This window comes from Anoplopoma fimbria, chromosome 17, assembly GCF_027596085.1.
Source record: "Anoplopoma fimbria isolate UVic2021 breed Golden Eagle Sablefish chromosome 17, Afim_UVic_2022, whole genome shotgun sequence".
Taxonomy (NCBI): domain Eukaryota; kingdom Metazoa; phylum Chordata; class Actinopteri; order Perciformes; family Anoplopomatidae; genus Anoplopoma; species Anoplopoma fimbria.
In genome coordinates, this window is record NC_072465.1 from 21,451,297 (window position 1) to 21,472,771 (window position 21,475).

Here is a 21,475-nt window from a genome sequence, read left to right on the forward strand (position 1 = left end):
ACATGTCAATAAGGGGATTAATCGCTTGCTGTGCTCTTTTAAACTGGTTTCTCAGGTTTCTAAATTTTTCGGTTATTGATGTAAACATGATAATAGCTGTATTAGCTTGGGATGTCTGCATGCTGTCTGTGTGAAACCATATTCAGATGGGTCACTCTGATAGTAAACAGGTGACGGAAACATGGAAACATCTTACTCTTGTGTTTTTGTTTTTTACTGTCTCAGCAAATGTCAGACTTGGTACATGGAGTCAACAAAAAAGTGTCAGGTTACTGTTGTCATTAGCATTTTTCCTAACTTCAAAAAAAGAAGTACTGTTCAGGTTTTTTTGTTCTGTTTTTTTGCTGTCAGACAACTTTGTCTGTGGGTAAAAGGAAGTGTTCTGGTAATTGATTTAGGCATAGCAACAACACTAAATCGTAGTGAATTCATTTTTAACAGTTTATCACAAAAAGGACCCCAGTCAGAAAAAAGCTTGTGTTAAGTTTGTTTGTGCAGCAGTGAAGTAACTGGCAGATAACACACTTTTCCTAATAATTTATGTCCTATTGGATGCTGAGATATGTGGAGGGCACACAAACACACACTTGGAATTTTTTTGCCTGTTAATGAATTCTCTGGTTGCTGAGATCGTGGTGGGTTGAGATTATCACCCTGAACATCTGTTAGTGGACCACCAACACTTTTGAGCCTCTGTCACAGCACAGCTACTGTACCAATTTTGATTGGCAAAGAAAATATTCTCTTTAAGACTACTTTACACACCGTACAACTTTCTCAGTGGTTTCCTTATTTTATTTTAAACAGGTTCAATTAACTGCAAGTTGGAGGATTAACATTATTCTAAATAGATAATGCTGCAGGAATGAGTCCTAAAAAATGCAAATGAGTCAGCTTTTTTTTGCACTTCCGGTTCCCTCGTCTCAAAGTCAGTGAGTTTTTGGTTAGATGCCTGAATTTAAGTCTGTGGTTAACATAAGCTTAAAAGATTCAACTTTTTGTTCTACAATCCCAAATCTGTCAGTAAATTCTCCTCTCGTTAATTTTGAATCTGTTACGTGTCTTAAAAAAGACGGTTGCTAACAAGGGGCTAAATGAGACAGAACATCATCTCGCCGACTAGTCCGCCTTACAGCCTCTTTGTGAATTGTTCCAGTTTCTTAGTTGTGAGGGTTTACATTTTTCCTTTGTCTTATGTGATTCAAAAGAAAAATTAATATCTTGTTTTTGGAGTGTTGATCAGACAAAACAAACAATTTGAAGACATCACGTTTGGCTTTGTGAAATTTTGATGGACATTTTTCAGTCTTTTCTAACATTTGATAGACCCATTGATCAACTGATTTATCAAGAAATCTGTAAAGTAATAGATACAAAATGAAAACAATCACCCCATAGCACTGTGCATTGAGGAAAAAATATGATCAAACAGCGAGTGGCTTTGTTGTGTCAGCATGTGTTTGTTTATAAAAATATGTTTTCTACTTGGCAGATTAGCAGGTATATTATATGTCTGAATACGTTTTTTTGAAGGATTATCAGGTTTACGAGTACATGAGGAGTTTTCAGCGTCTTAAAGGGCTGGTTTTCTGTTTTTATCACTATCTATTAGATATTTTAAAGGGAAAACAACAGTCTAAATTCTCACCTGCTTGATAAATCATCTTCTTTTATCTTTAGAGGTGTTGGCTTTTATGAATATGGATGAAGTTTACAGGATTTAAAGTATAAAGCTAAAACTAACTGTACTGCTGTGTGCCAAAGGTGGTTAAAGAGAGCAGTAGCTGGCAGATGGCACAGTTTTCCACCACGAAGCCTCTGATACTCAAATACTGGGCCCTTGTTTTGTGTCTTTTATCAGCGACTGAGAGAGAGAGAGAGGGTTTGTGTGCAGCAGTGAATCAATCCCCAACTTTGCCTCAGGCGCTTCAGCAGACTGTCCAAATTGAGGGCTCCAGGTGGGGTCCCATATGGCTCGATTATAGACCAGCAAGTCACCTTGTCTTGAGATCCACAACGCTTTGATAAAAGGTCAAACCATCGGAGGGTCACCGCAGTGGGGGACCAGACTCTCACATGTCCAAACCTATACGCAGACAGACACTGACACAGCACACATATTGACACAGTCTAACCAGACACACACACACACACATCAGACAGCTGAAATAATATTCAAATATGTTGACTAATGTAGATAAGAGAAACTGCACACAGTCTCATATGATATTCAGATAAAAACATTGATACCAAATTATGGAGATTCATTTAAAATATGTAATACAGTATAATGCAGGATTCTACTTCATAAATTCACCAAGTGCTGTGACTTTAAGCTAGGAAAAATATTCAATAATTTGGTCATCATTGTTAGGTTGATATTATTGTGTTTTTGTGTCATGTTTATTTTTTTGTAAACTATTTTGGGGCGCTGTGTCCGACCAAAACCGACAATCAGCCATTGTGTGCAGTGTTTGGCCAGAGGCTTGCCACCCTGCAGTTATTTTTTTCTTTCTACTTCTTCAATAATCTTTATGGCGGTCGGCTTGCCACCCTGCCGTTGCGTGTGGCAGTTTTGAACAGCTGGAACCTTTTTTCCTTCAGATTTGGATGGACTGATAAATGGAAAGGTTTACCCTTATGGATCAGTTTCGTGTCCGTCATCGTTTCCTCACTCAACAGTTTAGTTGAACTTCAGGTAAATCTGCACACACTCAGTGCAGTCCTTTTAACTGTATCAAATGACATTTCAACTTAAAGCACAATACGCCATCCTGTGATGTAATCCATCAGCTCAAAGACTAGAACTTGATATCCGTGAAAGAAGCAGTGGTCTAGCAGAACCCTGGGACCCAGGTGAAGCTGGTGGGACTGGCCTTGTGGCCCCGCGGCCCCCCGTGGCCCTGCTGGGTTTGTTTTAGCTTCAGTTTCAGCCCTCAGCTCTCCACATCTCTGCTGAGCTCCGCTCATCTTCCCTCCGGTGTCCTGCAGTTCCCATGGCCTTGTGCGCCCTCCTCCCAGGCCTCACCCTGAACCAGGAAGTGCCTTCCCCTATCTCACACAGTTCTTGTGTTTGTGTGTACGTGCATGTGTGTGCGTACAGGACTGTTTCAGGGATGCAGCTGAAGACAAAAGGACTCGTCGCAGGCGTCGCTTTCACTTTTGATCCCTGGGAAGCACTAGGAAATGCTAAGCACAACAGCACTTTCCTTATTTTCCCTCTGTGCTGCGGGATCAGTGTTACTCTCACAGGCTTCACAGTCTGCGTGTGACAAAGGTCAGATCAGGATCTCTGATGGCTGCAAGGTCTTAAGGGTCATTTAAAGTGGAAAATAATGGGAAAACCTTTCGTGAACATGGACAAAAGATTTAGATTGAAAGTACAGAACATTTAACTGAAGCTAAAAATAAAAGATTTGTTGATTAATTTGAGGCTTTAGTTATATTAAGATTAATAATATTCACTTATTTGGAGCAGATTAGATTAATATTTTTTATCAAATTTGTATCTTGCCTGACAAACAGTAAATCACCTACTTAGTGTCACATTTACGGTCCGTTTTATTCATGTTTGTTTTGCAGTCAATAACAGATGAGCAGGTGGATATTTGGCTGTCGAGTTTTTGTGGCTGCTTCATGGTTGAAGTGCATTTATTTACTCAGAAAACACTTTGAGCTGTCTTGGGTGTTTTTAAAGCCAGGAGGGCGGCTCCATCAGCTGGAGCTGACACAACATAAGATGTGTTTTTCCCTGCTTTTCTGTCAAAAAAAGCTCCTGTTAATGACATGAGAACAACACAAAAGATACTGTTAGTCGTGTCGGGATTTGTGATGCCAGTGAAGCTTCTGCTGACTGTCACAACTTCTGTCACTTTTTCTCAGACAGCTTGTGCTCCCCCCTCACCTTCATCTTCTCTGCTGCTGTAAAACCCGGCTGCCCCCATAATTCATGACTGTCATCTGTCTCTGTCGATGTCTTGTCAGCGAGGTCAGAGGTCAGGCAGTTAGCTGCAGCTCTGCCAGATTGGAATGGCCCAGAGGCAAAGAGAGTGAAAGAAACAGAAAGAGACAAGAGAGAGAGAGAGAGCGACATAGAGAGATGAAATAAGTAAAGTAGTTCACGCTGTTGTGCATTGCCATATAGCACAAATAAACAAGAGAAGCGTTCCACATGATTTGGAAGCTGAAGAAATTTGCTGCCATTCAACCACGGGAGCATCAGTGATGGTTGACAATCTATCATACCAAACTCAGAAAGCCATCATTAATCTTTTTGTGCAAGTTAAAACAGGAGAATGCTTTCCCCAAAACGGTTGAACAAAGTCAACAGGCAAACTGTAAAATTAAGATTTCCCCTCATATAAATCCTAGAGAATAAGTCCAAAAGTACAGTGTAGATATTCTCCGCATACTAATATTAATAGATGACTTGACTTTTACCTCAAAGTTTCCCAATACAACTTCAGTCACCCACAATACATCTTGCTTCAGATTGAGTGCTACGCTGTGTGACTCAGCTTTAGCATCTGCTGTCAAACAGACTGACCTCTTTCAGCTTCCTGCTCCGACTAATTCATGTGGCATTGACCTTTTGACCTCCAGCTTACTGAGCCGAGACCTCCCCTTCCCTCTCTTCTTTTCACGCTTTTTTCCACTCTCAGTCTTTTATCCTTCGATATGTCTGTTAGTGGGGCCTGATAGAGAGATAAAACAGTTAGAGATAGCAACCTTATCCTGTCACCAACCGTACATGAGAAATTATCCTGAACTCAGAATTGTGAAAAAAAACAACACACACTGCTATTATTTTTGAATTTGGACGACAGTCTCGCTCTGGTTTATTTCCTCAAAGTGTCTTCACTCCGACGGTGTGTGCATGGCAACATTGCCAAACAGTAGGGTGAGTCAGCATTGGTGGAGAATCTTTCTATCATTTTCCGTAGAAACAATGTTACCTGTCGGGTTCCTGTAACTCATCATTGAACTGTCAGAGTCTCTAATGACCAAACTCTTCACATCAATGCTTCATTCATTGCGTTCTCTCTCTTTCTGCCTACCCTTGAAATGATTCACCTCCTGAACTCTGTGCTTGGAGAAAATACCTGCTCCCCTCCCTCGTCATCGTGTTGCAGCAAGGCCCCGAGGCAAGTCGCCATGTGTCAGTCACCTGCATACCAGTGTCCTGATGGTGTGTGTTTGCTATTGTTTCCACAGGACAGTTGACGGCTCGAGAGGAACCTGACTAACAGCAGTGTGACGGGATATAGAGGATAAAGCTCTCTCTACAGAGCCAGGTGAGAGGGCAAAACTACAAAGGGAAAAAAAAAACGGAGTAAAGTGCTTTGGAGGAATAGTGGCTGTTCGTTGGATCTACTGCAATCATCCAGTCAAAGAGATTATATAGTCTGAAAATAAACCCCTGTGTCATGATAAAAATGGTCTTCAGCACTGCACATCGTCATGTTTGCAGCCAAATCTTTGTAGCACTTATCAAGTACTTAAATGGAATTGAATTATAGAAAAACTGCATAAGTTTATCTTACTGAAAACTTGAATCTTATCACATTTTTGTTGGAGTAAAAGGGTCTCCTGCAGAACACGATTTCAAAAAGAATCGTACAAATGAATAAATAATGCTGATGCCAATTAAATGTAATTTAAAGTCATGCTAATATGTGAGAAGCACTCAATTACAGCTCTAGTAGATTCAAGTTTTATCTCATTCAAATCTCATTGTTTATTTCCTAACTGCTTCCATTGTGAATTTTCTGACGGTGCCCGTTCTTTGTTCATTCACAGGGCTTCTTATCATCGATTACAAACTCATCGTTCCTACTGCAGGTGAGTTTTTCATAACATTTGTCACTGAAATTGAAATTGAAATTGCATCACTACTTTGTCACGCATTGCAATGTATGTCTTTATGTTTATTTAAAATGTGGCGCTATTAATCCCAAGGAAACTGCCACATCATCGTGATTCAGCCTTAAACTGTGTGATGTAAATTAGTAACTCAGTAAAGTATATTTTACCAATTATTTTTGAATTTTCATTTTAATTAAGTCCAATCTTTTTTTTTGTAATTGTTTAAAAATATCTCTTCAGATTTAGCCAGCATTAGCTTCCCAGCAGAGTTCCTTTTGTTCTGTACGTGGCATTAAAATAACGTTTTTGCATATTTTGAATGTTTAGGTTGTTCTTCCTCACACTCAGTTCTAACCCTGACCAAAATACATGTTCGATTGTAACAGACGGAAGAAAAAGAGAACTTGTCAATAAAAGTTTCCTCATTATTTCTTCCTTCTTTAGGACAGGGAGAAGAGTCATGGCTGCGTATGGACAGACTCAGTACAGCCCGGCCCTCCAGGCTGCAGGGCCGTACGCACCTTACACTCACCACACACAGGGCTACAGCGTGCCATCTTACAGTGAGTACCAACAAACATGCATTATTATCTTAATGCATTGTTTTAATTACCATCTCAAAAGCAATATTTTTGTGTAATGTGATGGAAGTGTTCAAGTACAAGTGAACTATTAACATCAGATTCTGCAAGTTAGGTTAGCTCTCTCTGTTTTTTGTATATGAAGTGCTTGCTTTCTTTTTCTAAGTTATAGAAGCAACACAACACAATTAACATTAAATGGGAAACTTTTTTTGCCGATTTTAGACACAGTGGATCAATAAAGAGACACACTAGGGGGGACAAGACAATTCTTTAATCAATACAAGAAATTAGCACATTGTGTTTCAGAGATTGATTGTTATACATTCGTATGTGTGCTCCTACATTTGCATTGGTCGTTATCATTGATTCTCTCAGGAAATACAGACTTAGTTAATTAGGTAATACAAATCTAAATTATTTGCATTTTTCCTTTGTATAAGTGGCTATAAAACTGCATGTTGAAACCAAACTAATTCCACTTGTGCTCCCTTCATGGCATCTTTCCATACTTAGACATTAAAACAGAAGACGGCCTCAGTCATTCTCCAGGGCAGACGGGAATACTGGGCTACTCAAACTTCAGCAGCACTCCTCCCAGTCAGAGTCTCTACAGCTACCCGCACACACACGGTTAGTCTGAAACACTGTATGCACTGAATGTATGGACTCACTAACACACACAAACGTTACACACACCATCTTTGATTTCAACCTTACGAGAAGGAGCATCCATCCTTGCTGCTGCCTTCCTCGACTCCTTTTCTCCTCCCCTCTCCTCTCCTCTTTCTCTCCTTTCCTCTGCCACACCTGTTCTCCATTAGCTGCGGTCTGGACTCCTGGCGTCAAAAGTCTCCCCACCCCTCCTCTTTTCTCGGGGTCAGGCCCTCCTTTCTCCACTCAGACCAACAACACAGCATGCGAGCGCTGGTGCCTGTTATGGAGAAAGAGACAGTGAGAAAACACATAGACGGAGGAGGATGGAAGAAAGGAACAAAAACAAGAATAACAGAGAACAAGAGATGGGCAGAAGGTCTTTGCTGAAAAACAAAAACTCAAATCGAGTGTGTGTGCAGCTTTCTGCCCACGCATGCTGGTGTGTGTGTTTTTCTGACGGTGTGTGTGTGTTTCTTCGCTGTACACATTCCTCAGTCGTCCGGCGCCCAAAGCATGACTCGCTCAGTGCGACTTTATGGCTTTGAAAGCAGCATGAAATTGACCTTGTGTGTGAGAGGGGAGAGGTTAAGGTGCATTATACGGAGGGGTGAGTAGGTTTAGGGTTGCAGACTGGGGGATGACCCTGTTTCCACTGTTTGGATGAGACAAAGGAGAGAAAACTGTAAACAGATGAGGTTTGGTGTTACATATTGTTATTTTACAAGTACTGTAATAATTGGAACATGAGCTAATCTCTATATTATAATGGTACAGTGCATTCACATACCATCTTTATTGCGATAGTATTTTCCTGCTTTTACTTATTTTTGTAGGTTTGACATAAGTTTTGATGGGTCGTAATAGTAATAGCATTGCACTCATGACAACACTGAAACAAAGTCAGACAGAGAAATAAATAATCAGACAATCAGGTTTTCAGCAAGGCAATTGTTTATCCAAAGTCTATCCAAACCACTTTATTTGAAGGTGAAACCAGAAAGTCAGGATATTCAAAAAGTTTCTAATTTCCCAGTAAAAACTGTGCGAGCAAATAGAGCCGAGGATTGTGGGTCAAGGTTTAACAAGAAAAAGTAAAAAAACAAAACAAAATAATGACAAAAAAAAAACCTGTCCATTGTGAAGATTCCTCACCGTTCACAGAAGGACATTTAGAGTACGCTCATTTGCGGTTTCACATCCAAAAAGTGGTTTTCGATAACCAAAACTGTTTAATTGTAAGACAGCTCGTGGGTTTTGCCCTGGCGAACTTAATTCGAATAATTTCAGGTCTCAACGTTTCTAGGTGTCTCGATAGAAATAATGGCCAAAGACTCTAGTTGTACTCCAGTTGTACTTTTGTTCAACAGTTTTGCCTGAATGGAACCTGAGGTTTGCTCAGTTGTCATGGTGATAATTACATTGATAACAAGCAGTACATGAGTTGGAGATAGTGACCTACTTTTCTGTTCTCTTTTCAGCCCTTCCCAAATAACAAAAGTTCCCCCATATCACTTTTGTTTTAAGAGAATATTCAGATGTCAGACATGACTTACAAACCGCTAAGTGCTTAATGACTGTGCTCTGTTACAGCACGACTGTTGGAACAGAGTGTAGTTTGAGTTTGAAAGACACTGTTCCCAAACAAAATAAGTTTGTTTGAATATTTTTATGCATAAATCATTAACTGCAAACTTCAAACAGTAATAAACTGCCACAACAACCAAATGTTTGTAGGATTTCAGAATGTTTCCATGTCATCCATTATAATGTACGCAATACACTAGCACGCACACAGAGACACACACAGACACACACAGACACACACCACAAAAGTCATAGAAACTCGTACTGTACACTGTGCGTACAACTGAAACCAAATGGGGACTATGAGAGCCTTTTTGTGTTTACTCTAGAGACCTCCTGTATTTTTCCTTCAGTCGCTTTGAAGATTGTTGTATTGTCCGGGGAGGTTTCAGTGTGGTTCTTCCATTGAGTCATTTCTCTCTAGTTTGTTATGCACTGTGGAGGGGAGAAGAAGCAAAGTGGAGCAAGAGGGAGCAGTAGTGGACTGAAGTTTTCATGGAAGTTTAGCCTCAAGGAAGTATATCTTTAAAAATCAGGACAGTTCAGGTCATCAATCTTTATGTCCCCAAAGGGCGACTTGTTGTACAGCTAGCAGTCAAACCAACACAAGGCAGGTCCTTTACAGAAAAGAATGCTAAATCAGCTTTCAAACAATTTTCTCCAAGTCCTTTATATAAATGGTATAACCTTCCTACAGGTCATATGCAGTACAGTTTTTTTTTAAAGCTTAATTTACCTGTTTATTTTGTTCCAGACACGCTAATTGCAATGCAGACAATAATCTGCACAATGAACTGTCATGTCCCATCAATTATGGGCCACCACATGTCGCCACTCAATGACAATGCTGGCAATCTAAAGCCGCCTGTTGACGTAACCTGCACGTCTTTGTGCTGTGGAAGGGTGCAGCTGGAGGAAACCCACAAAGGGTTGCTCAAAGTTTTCACTTATCTTAGTGAAATGTTTTTGAGAAACGTAATTTAGTTCAGACATTCATTTTCCACTCAGGATGAATTTTAAGTTAGTGGCTGAATACCAATCTACCCCAGCTACACTTTAATTAGCAAATGTTAGCAGCAAACTAAATAATCAACATTATACCTGCTAACCATCAGCATGTTGACCCGCTGTGCTTAACGAAACCCTCTTAGAGTTGCTAGTAGTCTTGTTTAAACTTGGTCAGTAAGCGCTGCATCTGTCCACTGATGTTCTTCTACTACTGTACCATTCAAACCTTTTGAGATATCCAGCTTACTACCTAAATAGAAATGCTGTCCAGTGCTGTAGGTGGAGGTGAAACAATGAATCAGAAAAACAAACAGCATGGACGGACTTGACAGTAAAGGTTCAGGCTGAGGCAGTGTCACTATGGGGGGGATTGCTTGAAGGAAGACATTCCTGCCCTGGCTTGATTAGACTGAGAAGATTCCCAGAGCAGCAGCAGCAGCAGCAGCAGCAGACTTTCCCACCTGTATTGCTATGTCAAACATAAATCTCCTGCAGCACTGAGCCGTCACTGAGGACGGAGTCAACATTTACTGCTCATTACTTTCTCCTCAACGTTTCACAGATCAGATCGTTTCGTTGTGAAATTATATCCGAGGTTGATTCATGGATGTAACGCAGTCAAATCTCTCACCAGATTGTAACTGTTCTCTACTCTGCATGATGAAGTACATCCTAAAAGGTTTGACCTTTGACCTCACATCATTTTTCAGGTGGTGGTATTTCATCTGGAATTTTTCAAGGCACCCATGCAATCTCAAGTTCAACCCCATTCAACTCTACCCAGCAAGTGAGTAATGTGACTTCTACAAGGTGATTTGCTGCAAAGACATCTGAAAAGTTTCCACAACAGGAAACAGAAAAATGTATCAGCTAAAAACAAGGACCACATTTTGTCATGATGACTCACACACACTCAAACAATACAAGCTGTCACTCTGGTTAATTAAAGGTAACTGTCTTAAATAAATCATATTGTTGGACCCTTCATTTTGGAATGTTAAATGACACTGAAGTCATTGTTTACCTTTTGACAGGAGTTTTCAGCGTACTCAAGCTACAGCCAGAGTCAGTACTCTCCGTATTATAACTCTCATCACTACAACAGTCCCTACCTAACCAGCAGCAACATCAGCCCTGCTGCCATCACAGCTCCGTTAGCCTATCAGCATCCAGAACACCCCGTCATGCTGCCCAATCACAGCCCGGAGTCACACACAGGTAAGGAGTGACAAACCACCTGTTGTTGTTTTTAAATTAGGCCACATACACAAGCAATATCATGCCAACCTGTCTTATGGGTTATTATATATATATATATATATATATATATATATATAGGTGCCTTTTTGAACAATACTATGTGCCATTGTTTTATCATAGTGGTGTATTGGATATTAAAGGGACATCAGGTGATTTATTACTGCACAAAATCAGGTGACTTTCAAGAGACAGATATAAAAAACAGTAAAAAAAACTCTGACTGAGATATCATAACTTTTAGTTCTTTGTATGCCTTCCAAAACGCTTGATCCTACACTTCCCATAATGCAACTCAATAGAATATTTTGTATTGTCCGTGACTAATAAATCATGTCAGAAAAATCACATGCATTTGAGTAAAAAAATGTAAGTATGGGTCTTTGAAAAAGGTTTGTTTAGTAGAGACTGATGTGTGTGTGTTTGTTTTCTAGGAGAATACCACCCGCCGCCCAGCCCCCCCACACCAGGTAAAGAGGAGGTCCCAGCACGAAGGGGGTCAGATGGGAAGCTCAGAGGGAGGAAAAGAGTCAGTGACCCCGCTCCACCTCTGGACTCTGATATAGAGGTAAACACACACTCACACAGTGTTGAACATTATCAGTATTTCTCTTCAATATTTTTCTCTCTTTCTCTCACACACGTACACATAAACGTTCATGAGGTTAACATTACATATCTGTTATTTCTCTGCAGCGTGTGTTTATCTGGGACCTGGATGAAACCATCATCATTTTCCATTCGCTCCTCACGGGAACCTTCTCCTCGCGATTTGGCAAGGTACGCTGATACAACCCCTCCCTTTGTCATTTACTGTAAGAAGTCCGTTCTTTAGCTCATCAGACTTTAACAACATTGCACCAGGGTAGGTTGGCTAAATGTCACAAAAACCTCGGAACAACAATCTAATCTTGCTTTGGTCAGATCACCCTTTGTCTAACTGATCAAGTGCTTATTTGACTAACATTCAAAGGTTTGGCTGCCTGAGCCGAGTCCACGACCTTTGGGTCTCATCCCTGAGCATTTTCACACGCTGGCTGTTTTGCCTTTCTGCCCTCTTGTTTCTTTTCATAATGCACCGGGGCTGTTTAGCTACCCCCGAATCCCGCGGCGTGATTGACAGCCGGTGGGACCTTTACATAACAGACAGGCAGCTGACAAGGGGCGGCCAGTGGTGCGTTTCTTGGTTTTGGCCGGGTATGTGTGTTTTGAATTCTCACGGTCCCCCTGCGGGTTGACACAAGGCTGATGGGAGTTTAAGAGCAGCATTTCTGTTCGGTTCAGCCTCCCGGCAGGCCATGCATGCCGTTGTTTCTTTTTCTTTCTTTTCTGCCACGGAGAGAGAGACAGCGGGGGTAGTGAAGAGAAAAAAGGGATAAAGAAGGATAGAGAGAGAGAGAGAGTGGATGTGTTAAAATGTGACTCATGTGCCAAAAATTCCTGTATTCCTCCCGCCACTCGAACGCCCCGCTGCTGGAGCTCAGTTGGACGGACTCTGACATCAAAACTCAGAAATGCATCTGAGGAATTATATGAGTGACAGCGGAAAAACAGATTAACAATCCAAAGCATCAAGACGTCTTACAAGCTAGCAACTATTTTCTCTGAATTTTTTTCTCCCTCCCAAATTTGCAGCCAACTCATCTTACTCTGACAACAATAATGTCCTTTTTTTCTGGCATGAATTATCTCCACTTCACTGTGTTGTGTCCCTCTTTCTGTCTACTTTCAACAGCCCAGGCTCTTCCCATTAGGGTCAGCCCAATAAACTTTTATCATAAACAAATGTTTTTGACCTTTTACAGAAAGGCAAGTCTGAATCCAGGGTGCAGGAAAGACTAATGGGTGTGTTGAAAGACAGTTGTTTTCACCAGCTTGGTTTAGCCAGAGGTGAATGGAGATCCACATGAGGAGCTGATTCCCCTTTAACAGCTTTCCCGCTATCTCATCTATCATACAGCACCCTTCTTTGTCCTCTAGTGTGTTTTCCATATCCAACATCCTGCATAAGAGTAAAGGTGAATGTTTTAGGTGCTTTTTTTTATGTGTTTTTCTTCCCCCTCTTTTTGTCTTCTGAAATTCTTCTCTGGGATTATCATGAAGAGGCCTGTAGTTGTTCATCTGTATAGAACAGCCCTCGTGTTTTCGAGGAACGTGATTATAGATAATTATTCCAATTATTAGACAAGCACAACAATCCTTTCTTAAGCCTTTAACCCCTCCTTCTTCATCCTTTTCATTCATCTCTTCCTCTTTAGTCCAGTGTTTCTCAATCCTCCACCTAGTTATTTTCTCCTTGCCATCCTCCTCCTCCTCCTACTGAACTTTTTCCACCTTTCGTCCTCAATTATCTTTTTCCCTTTACACCTTTCTTTTGGAGGGGGCTATTTAATTGTCATAATTTACCCCGCTTGTGTCATCGAAGCCCATTTCTAGCAAATTGAGCCAGAAGGCAGCTCTCTCCCTGTCATTTCAGATGCACTAATCTAACATTCACCTTTGGCTGACACCACTCTGCCTCTCCTGTCTCGCTGCCAAAGACGAGCCAACGCTGCCATCAAAACAATACAGCGCGCATTACATACACACACCTGCTTTTGTAGTCTCGAACAACAACACACCCACGCTGTTTGTCAGCCAGACTCATGATTTATGTGTTTCTCTGGGGGATGATTTATAATTCGCTTATTAAGAAACTACTGCAGCTGATGTAATGCAACACCTGCGTGTTTGTTCTGGTTTTTTTCCAATGCGAGAGAAAAAGAACAGGAGAAGAGAAGATGGGTGGTGTGAGGGGAAGTTTCAACGCTGACAGACTTACTGTTGTGTTCTAGATGTTCTAATGTATTTTCCCCATCATTTCAGGCGGTCATTGCCATCCATACAGTCAAATAATTTATTTGACAATCTATGTAAAAATCAAAGAGGTGATTCTCCAACTTGTTAGAATTGTGGCCATCGATCACAGCAACATCAAGTCTGCATTAAGTTTTGGCCGATAACTCATCAACTATGGGATGGATTGATTGATGGATTGCATTTTTCACACACATTCATGTTCTCAACAGGAGGAATTATAATCACTTCGGGTTAAAATGTTTACTTGTCCAATACTCTGGTTAATGTCCAAATACCTGCAAATACCTTTGTGTTTAGTGCTAATTCACAAATGTCAGCATGCTAACAAGCTAAACTACGATGGGTGACTTGCTAGTTCACGGTTGTAAGCACACTGACAAGCCAAACTAAGATGGTTAACTTGGTAAACATTGTACCTGCTAAACATTTTAGCATTGTCATTGTGAGCATGATAGCAGGCTGATGTCAGCATTTAGCTCAAGGCTCACTGCTGTGCCTATTTACAGCCTCACAAAGTCTGGTCCGCTGGCATGTTCTTAGTCTTGTTGGTAAATTTACATTGTGTTTGCATGGCAAACCAATTTAAAAGCATTGGTTTGCCTAAACTATTTGTAATTTTGAAACTTGCAAAAAAAAGGGGGGGGGGGGGGTAATTGATAGGCTGGATGAAGCCAATGCTAGTTAGAAAAGATTTTGTGAAGATAATAATCGGCAGACAGTTTTGACGGATAGATATTCGCCCTTGCCTCTCCCTGAAACCTGTTTATGTCAATCCAGTTGATTAGTTTGGAGAGGAAGTGAAAGCTGTTCAGAGAGACAAGCAGGCAGCTGCACTGACAGGTCCAGAATCATGACAAGAGGTGTTGTCATGTTCAATCGGCCAATTTGAACTATTTATTCTCTTAATGTCAAACCTCTTACACCATCAATCTCCGCCTGAGCTCGTTATCGTATTGTTTATTAACTAGTTATTGAGGGTGCAGCCCCTGGAATGAGATGTTCTGACATCATTTTTTATTAAGTATGTCAAACCACAAACTGCAGTTTACAGAGCAGTTTTCTCTAATTTAAATGTGTTGAAATGGATGTGACTGTTAGAGAGATCACAGTCTTTAATCCCCTGAGGGGGAATTTGTTCGCACAGTATATACACATTGAGAAATAAATACTGAAAATCAATGTTAAGACTTGTGATTGTTAGGAAATAAATTGTGTTTAGCCAAAGAGAAATGAAAACCTGATTTGTGTTTGGGTCCAAATACCAGATGCATTAATGTACCCACCAAATGTAGTAAAACTGTGTAGTGTGGCTTTAAAAGCAGGTTATTAATGTAGGATTGGTGTGTATCTCTCTGTGTGTCTGTGCATCAGGACTCCTCAAAGGCTGTGTCTCTTGGTTTGTGGATGGAAGAGATGATCTTCAACCTGGCCGACTCGAGACTCTTCTTCAATGACTTAGAGGTGAGTTTATTTAATTTGAGTGTGAATTGACTCATCAAAAAAAGTGTAAGGGGAAGCTGTTTAGAACATTGCAGGATGGAAATTTGTTTTGGTCAATTTTTTATTTATGTATTACATATTCACATTGCAGCACTCTGCGTCTCAGTTTTCTTGCAACTTGACAGTTTTGGGGATTTTTTTAAAACTAAGATTTATTTCCAGTAAGATGGAAAATAGCAGCAGTGAAAACATTTCCAACAGTACAAGCTGGCATACCAGAAAATCTTCCCTGCAACCGCCTAGCAAGAGGTTTGACATTTGGGTGCTATTTTCTTACTTGGCAAAAAGCACAGTAGCAGTCATTGTAGAAATCCCCTCACACAACTTCTATCCCGCATTAATTCTTACTACAGCATTTTCCAAACAATTTACCCTCCTCAGTTGAGGAGGGTAAATATTAAAAGGAGGGGTTGTTAACTGCTGGCTTTAGAGCTCTCGCAGTAAGACCTAACCTGATGCCTAAAAATCCACCAAAGTTAACATGGACAACCTGGATAACCTGTAAAAACGGTGACTCCTGAAGTGGTCATTAAAATGCAGTTTTACAATCTACTAGTGACTGAAAACGTTTTTTCATCCTAAATGCCAACGCCTTGTTCCGACAAAGAAAAAAAAGATTAGAGAGGTACACAGAGAGAAAGAGAACCAGTACACTTTGTGTTATAATTATAGGTGTTTGTCTGAGCATCCAAGAGGAAAATTAGTCAAACAGGAGGAGGAACAGTTGAGAAGGAGGGAAAGGAGCCAACAAAGCCATTTGCAAACCCGGTTCTTATCCCCTCTTTTGTTGTCAGGGCTCAGTAAATCTCTTAAGCAGTGGGCCACAGCGGGCTGACAACTACTGTTAAGTCTTGAGGCACAATTATCTCGTCCTTCCAATGTCAGTAGCAACGTTAGCGGCTATGAGTGTTATCACTGCTGTCATAACTGTAATACCACCAGAAGATCACATAATTGTTATTGGCATGCATGAATGCCTGATTAATCAAAGTCATAATTTCCAGTTAAACTTTTCCTAAAGAAAAAAGGGATATGAGAAGATCACTATGGCTGTCTTCCACTTCATTTCCATCTTTTAAAACTGGATTAAAATGAACATGCTATGTAGGGACTAAGAGGAGCTGCTCTGACTTTAGGTCATTTGTAATGTATGGTCACTATAGGGTCTTTGCAGGACTGCATCTGAGTGGGAGGTGGGTTGCAGCCTTTGGGACTTGATTTATGTGTAGATGGAAGGTAGATGAGGTAGTCTGTCTGGCGCAAGATGGCTGAAAGGTGATAGGAGACCCTGTCTGCCTTGGGTCGCTGGGTGACAATTGGAAGTTATACTCTGACTCAGTTTTTGCACTAATGTGTGCACAGCTGTGTATTATGTGTATCTGAAAGATTGTGGGACTTGGAAGCGTGAGGCTAGACTTAAAACAAATAATTAAAAAAGATTATAGTATTCTTTAGGAGTCATTGTTGGACATACTTGTATATTTGCTCCTGGCAAACTATGATGCATTTATGCTCCTTGCTTTTGTTTTCCTCCTAAATATCCGATTTTAATAACTATTTCAAGTTTTTGATTTAACTGCATGTTGCTGTAGTCTGGCTGGTTGCTTTAACAATCCAGTCGAGAGGAACAACATGCGCACCAATGTGCTTGTCAAAGACAATAGGCCTTTATTCGTTGTTGTTGTTGTTGTTGTTGTTGTTGTTGTTGTTATTGTTGTTGTTGTTTTTTTACCAAAATGTTGGACAGCCTATTAAAAAAATACAGAGTTACTTTACTTTACTTTAATTTACTACGTGGTTACACCAGAATCGCACAGCCATGTTGACTGACCTGTATCTCCGGCGCCTCGCTGTCCCACGTCCTGACATCTTATTTCCTCCTTCCTTGTCTTTTATGTTAGCTCTTTTCTTTTTTCTGTAGCTGCTATCACTCCCGCAGGCTCCCCTAAAGAGAAAAGACCTGCCTGTACAGGGCTCCACTCTGAAATGGATCTCTTGATATATCCGCTCTCTTTTTCATTTCCTAGGAATGTGACCAGGTCCATATTGATGACGTGGCATCAGACGACAACGGACAGGACCTGAGGTAAAGGCTCTACTGTGTTACTGTACTTAAAGCTCTGCTGAGACACTCTTCTGCTGTGTCTTGTGAACCAGACTTGCCCTCTGGGTTTTAGTGCACATGCGGAAAAAACAGCAGAGAGATGAGACAAAGAGTTTGTGCGTGTCTGTGTGTATCCATGCATGCAAGCATGTGCATGTCTTTTATTTTCCTGACTTCCACAGCCGTATAATATGTCGCAGGATTATCCAACGCTTTCATTTCTCATCAAAATATCTCTTTATCATTCCCTCCGTCTCTCTCAGTCCAGACGTTTTATTGCTAAACTTGTTGAAGCACTTTAGGATACTTTTAGGAGAAAGAGCCAGACTGTACCACAGTACTATTTTGAAGTATTTATTTTATTGTACTTGGCCCTTTTTCATTCTCAAAGATGTTTTTGTATTTATCCTAGCTGTGCTGAATGTATATACTTCATGATTTCTTACTGACAAAGCTTTTTCATTCGCGTCTACGATTTTAGCGTTTCTCGTCCCTGAGATTTTTGTGGTTACACTGGCAGGCTCCCTAAATTTGATGAATGGTTTAAGCACTGCCTTCTGGTTCATAAACCAAATCGCTTGAATCAATCCCTAAAGCAAGAAACTGTATCCATTAATATAGTTGTACCAGCTATTAAAGCATCCTTCCTTGAAAGACAAATGATAGTGCTACTATAAGATGTGTCTTTATGATCTATATCCTGACTGTTTCCTGTATTGTGATCCTGCAGCACTTATAACTTTGGGTCGGACGGCTTCCAGAGCCCAGCGGGGGCCGGCTCGCTGTGCCTGGGGTCGGGAGTCCACGGAGGGGTGGACTGGATGAGGAAACTGGCTTTCCGGTACCGCAGAGTCAAGGAGATCTACAACACATACAAGAATAATGTTGGAGGTGAGCCCAGCTCCCATTTTATTTAACACGGCTGTGTACAGGCAACATAGAGATTAAGATTATTTTCTCTTCTGTTCAATAAGGGTTATATGTGGCATGATTAGAAAAAAATAATGAAAGAAATGAACAGTCAAAGTATTGTAAAATAAAAAAAAGTCACTATAGACACACTATATATATTTACCTGCTGCTAGGCCACAAGCTAGAGTTCAATTTGAACACAGCTCAGCTTCAGACCACAGTGATTTGTCTGGGATTTCTCTTTGCTTTTCCTCGTACTGTATCGAGTTATACAAGCTTCCTGCTTGAGAAAAGTACATTTTGTATTTTTGAAGCACCAGTTTGTGCACCAAATAAAACTCTATTAGAGATCAAAATGCAGCGAGCATGCGACCATAAACACCTGCTACTTCCAAGAGGAGCCTGTGTAAACCTAATAGGTCTAATTAGTGGCGCATTACCGGTTAAATTAATTGGATCGTGATGTGGTGAAAAAGCAGCCAGGCTTGTTTGTCAACTAGGATAATGAGTCAGAAGTTTTTGTTCAAAATGGAACCTTGTGGGCTGCTGATTACAGCTGGCTGTTTTACTCTATGCTGGAAACCATATGTCTGAGGTTTTGGCTAGAGGATGTTGTGTGAGAATCAAAATAAATCCTTGAAGCGTCTCAGTAAATTGAATTTCCTTATGCGTCGGAGCTTTCACAAGTTCATATCCTCCCTGTTGTGTTTCAAAGACTGACCATCAAGCTTGTTCTTCCCCCTGATGGGCAGGTTTGCTGGGCAGCCCCAAGCGAGAGGAGTGGTTACAGCTGAGGAGAGAGATGGAGGTCCTGACTGACCTGTGGCTGACTCAGGCACTCAAAGCCCTGGCTGTCATCAACTCGAGGTCAGTTCACGCTGCCACGGCTTGATTTACACCAGTGGGTCAATTAGCTGGTACCTCTTCAGTGTTTAGTTTAATTAGGATTTTTCTGAATGAATGTCCGTCCTTGATGTCTCATTTAATGAATCATAAGTTAACCGTTGTGTTAATGTGTGTTTCCTGTCTTGTCTAACTCTAGGCCTAACTGTGTAAATGTGTTGGTAACCACCACCCAGCTCATCCCAGCCCTCTCCAAGGTGTTACTGTACGGTCTGGGCTCAGCTTTCCCAATAGAGAACATATACAGTGCCACCAAGACAGGTGAGGAAAATTCACTGAAGAAGGGTTCAAAGATAACGACAATCATAAATAATAAAAAATATTTCTGAAAGCTACTCTTTTAACATTTTCAACTCTGATTTTTCCTCTTTTCAAAGGCAAAGAGAGCTGTTTCGAGCGTGTCTCTCAGAGGTTTGGTCGGAGAGCAGTGTACGTGGTGATAGGAGATGGAGCCGAAGAAGAGTCCGTGGCCAAGAAGGTACAACTCAATCTGTTCTTTTATGACTGTGACTGCTGAAAAATGGGCCTCAACTAATCAGTTAACTTTTAGACACACTCGATATCTGCGGCTTCTGTCTCTGAGCTTGTTTTTTTTACATTAAATCTTTGCATTGAAATGTCAAACATTTCCATGGGTTTGGCCGTTTGGCAAATCTTTTTTGCATTAAGCTTTATGCATCGTAGGCCAACATGTTATCCACGTGAGCTTTGTAACAAACTATAATTCCCTTCAAAACCCACAGTCCATAATTCACATCTGCACTGAATCTGCAGCTTAAAGTATGCTTGCCTTAAGTCTGCATGTTTTAAATTAAACCTGGATGTAATTTTGATTTGATTTTTGTTTTCACAGAAGAACATGCCGTTCTGGAGGGTGTCCTGTCGAGCCGATCTCGAGGCTCTGAGCCATGCACTGGAGCTGGACTACCTCTAGAGGGAGCCATCTGTCACGCTCTGCTCTTCCACATAAATCACGAGAAGCTCCTGAACTCCTGAGTGCAGCTCGTCGGTGAAGCTGCTCCTAGAAAGTGATACAAGTCTTACATTCAGGTTTGGCACAATGCATTTGATCCCTAATGAGCACCCAGGCAGACAATTTCACCTTAAAGCCAAAGGAACTGTGAGGATTTCGAAGCGAGGCTGCAGTATAACCCAAAAGTGCTGGACCAAAACAAAAGACCAAAGACAAATAAGGGACCAAAGCTTCATACCTAACCCCAGGGAACCATGGTTAATACTGCAAATACTTTTTAAAAAGACCTTTTCCTTTTTTTTTTTTTAATTCAGTTCATCTCAACTTCATGAAAGGTGTCCCACTTTTGTACACAAAAAAAGGTGATGCACTGAATGCAAAATTGTACATCCTGTTTATTAAAAAGTTCAGATTGTTTTTTTTATTTGTTGTGGGACTAAACCTGTTTTCCAATACCATTTTAAAGACAAAATTAGAAACAAGACTTAAAACTATGATGTCATGTGGGATAGATTTTTGCCTTCATTGTTATTTTAGAATTGTTTTAATCATGTTGGCTAGATAAATGTTGGATAATATTCTCCTCATATGTAGAGGCTATTTAAAATAGTCTGATTGTATTTTACCATTATAATGTGAGCTATTTATTATTGGTTAAATTCACAACACAATGAGGTATGGACAGTTTGGGAGCGCAGAATAAAAATATCCCCTTCAAAGACCAAAACTATGCTCTTGTAAAAATGTTTTGATAAGAAGTTGTCTTGAAGATGTTGTATTATAGGCCGGTGCTTGAATCCTTACTTTTGATTCTGGGTTGTACATGTTGTTATGTTTTAACTCTTCTTATTTTCTCTCCCTGTTTAATTTCCTAATAATCTGTTTGTAATATAGATGAACTGGTTGTGCATGTGCCGATTACACTGCCTGTCAGCTTAGCTACGATTTGTATATAATGCTTTATTGTCGATTTGTTTTGACAGACAGTTAAAATAGATTAATAAAAAATAAATTAATTGCCATGTTGGGAAAGGTGAGTTGAATTATTTCACAGAGTTATTTCAGAGGAACTGAATGAATAATAAATAACTGTTGAATGATTCTTGTTTGAATAACATATAATTATCATGAGGTTTGAGAAGCACAACATTCAGACTGAAATACAGTTACCCTTTTTTGAGGAAAAGTCTCCGCCTTCAGGTCAGAGAACAGAACTGCAACAACATGAATCTACATAAATTCTGTATATTTCAGAGTCGGAAGTAAAGTAAC

At 40.5% G+C, this 21,475-nt stretch overlaps 1 protein-coding gene across 1 annotated transcript; it reads left to right on the forward strand.

Moving 5' to 3' along the window:
* The first annotated feature begins 6,325 nt into the window (after positions 1 to 6,325).
* On the forward strand, positions 6,326 to 21,220 carry eya2 (EYA transcriptional coactivator and phosphatase 2). The gene is made up of 13 exons (XM_054616723.1): positions 6,326 to 6,428; positions 6,963 to 7,079; positions 10,406 to 10,482; positions 10,730 to 10,913; positions 11,387 to 11,520; positions 11,649 to 11,732; positions 15,183 to 15,272; positions 17,339 to 17,397; positions 18,146 to 18,306; positions 19,080 to 19,194; positions 19,370 to 19,491; positions 19,608 to 19,708; positions 20,084 to 21,220. The coding sequence occupies exons 1-13, from the start codon at positions 6,326 to 6,328 to the stop codon at positions 20,162 to 20,164; spliced, it is 1,428 nt and encodes a 475-aa protein (XP_054472698.1). The 3' UTR covers positions 20,165 to 21,220.
* Positions 21,221 to 21,475: the final 255 nt, after the last annotated feature.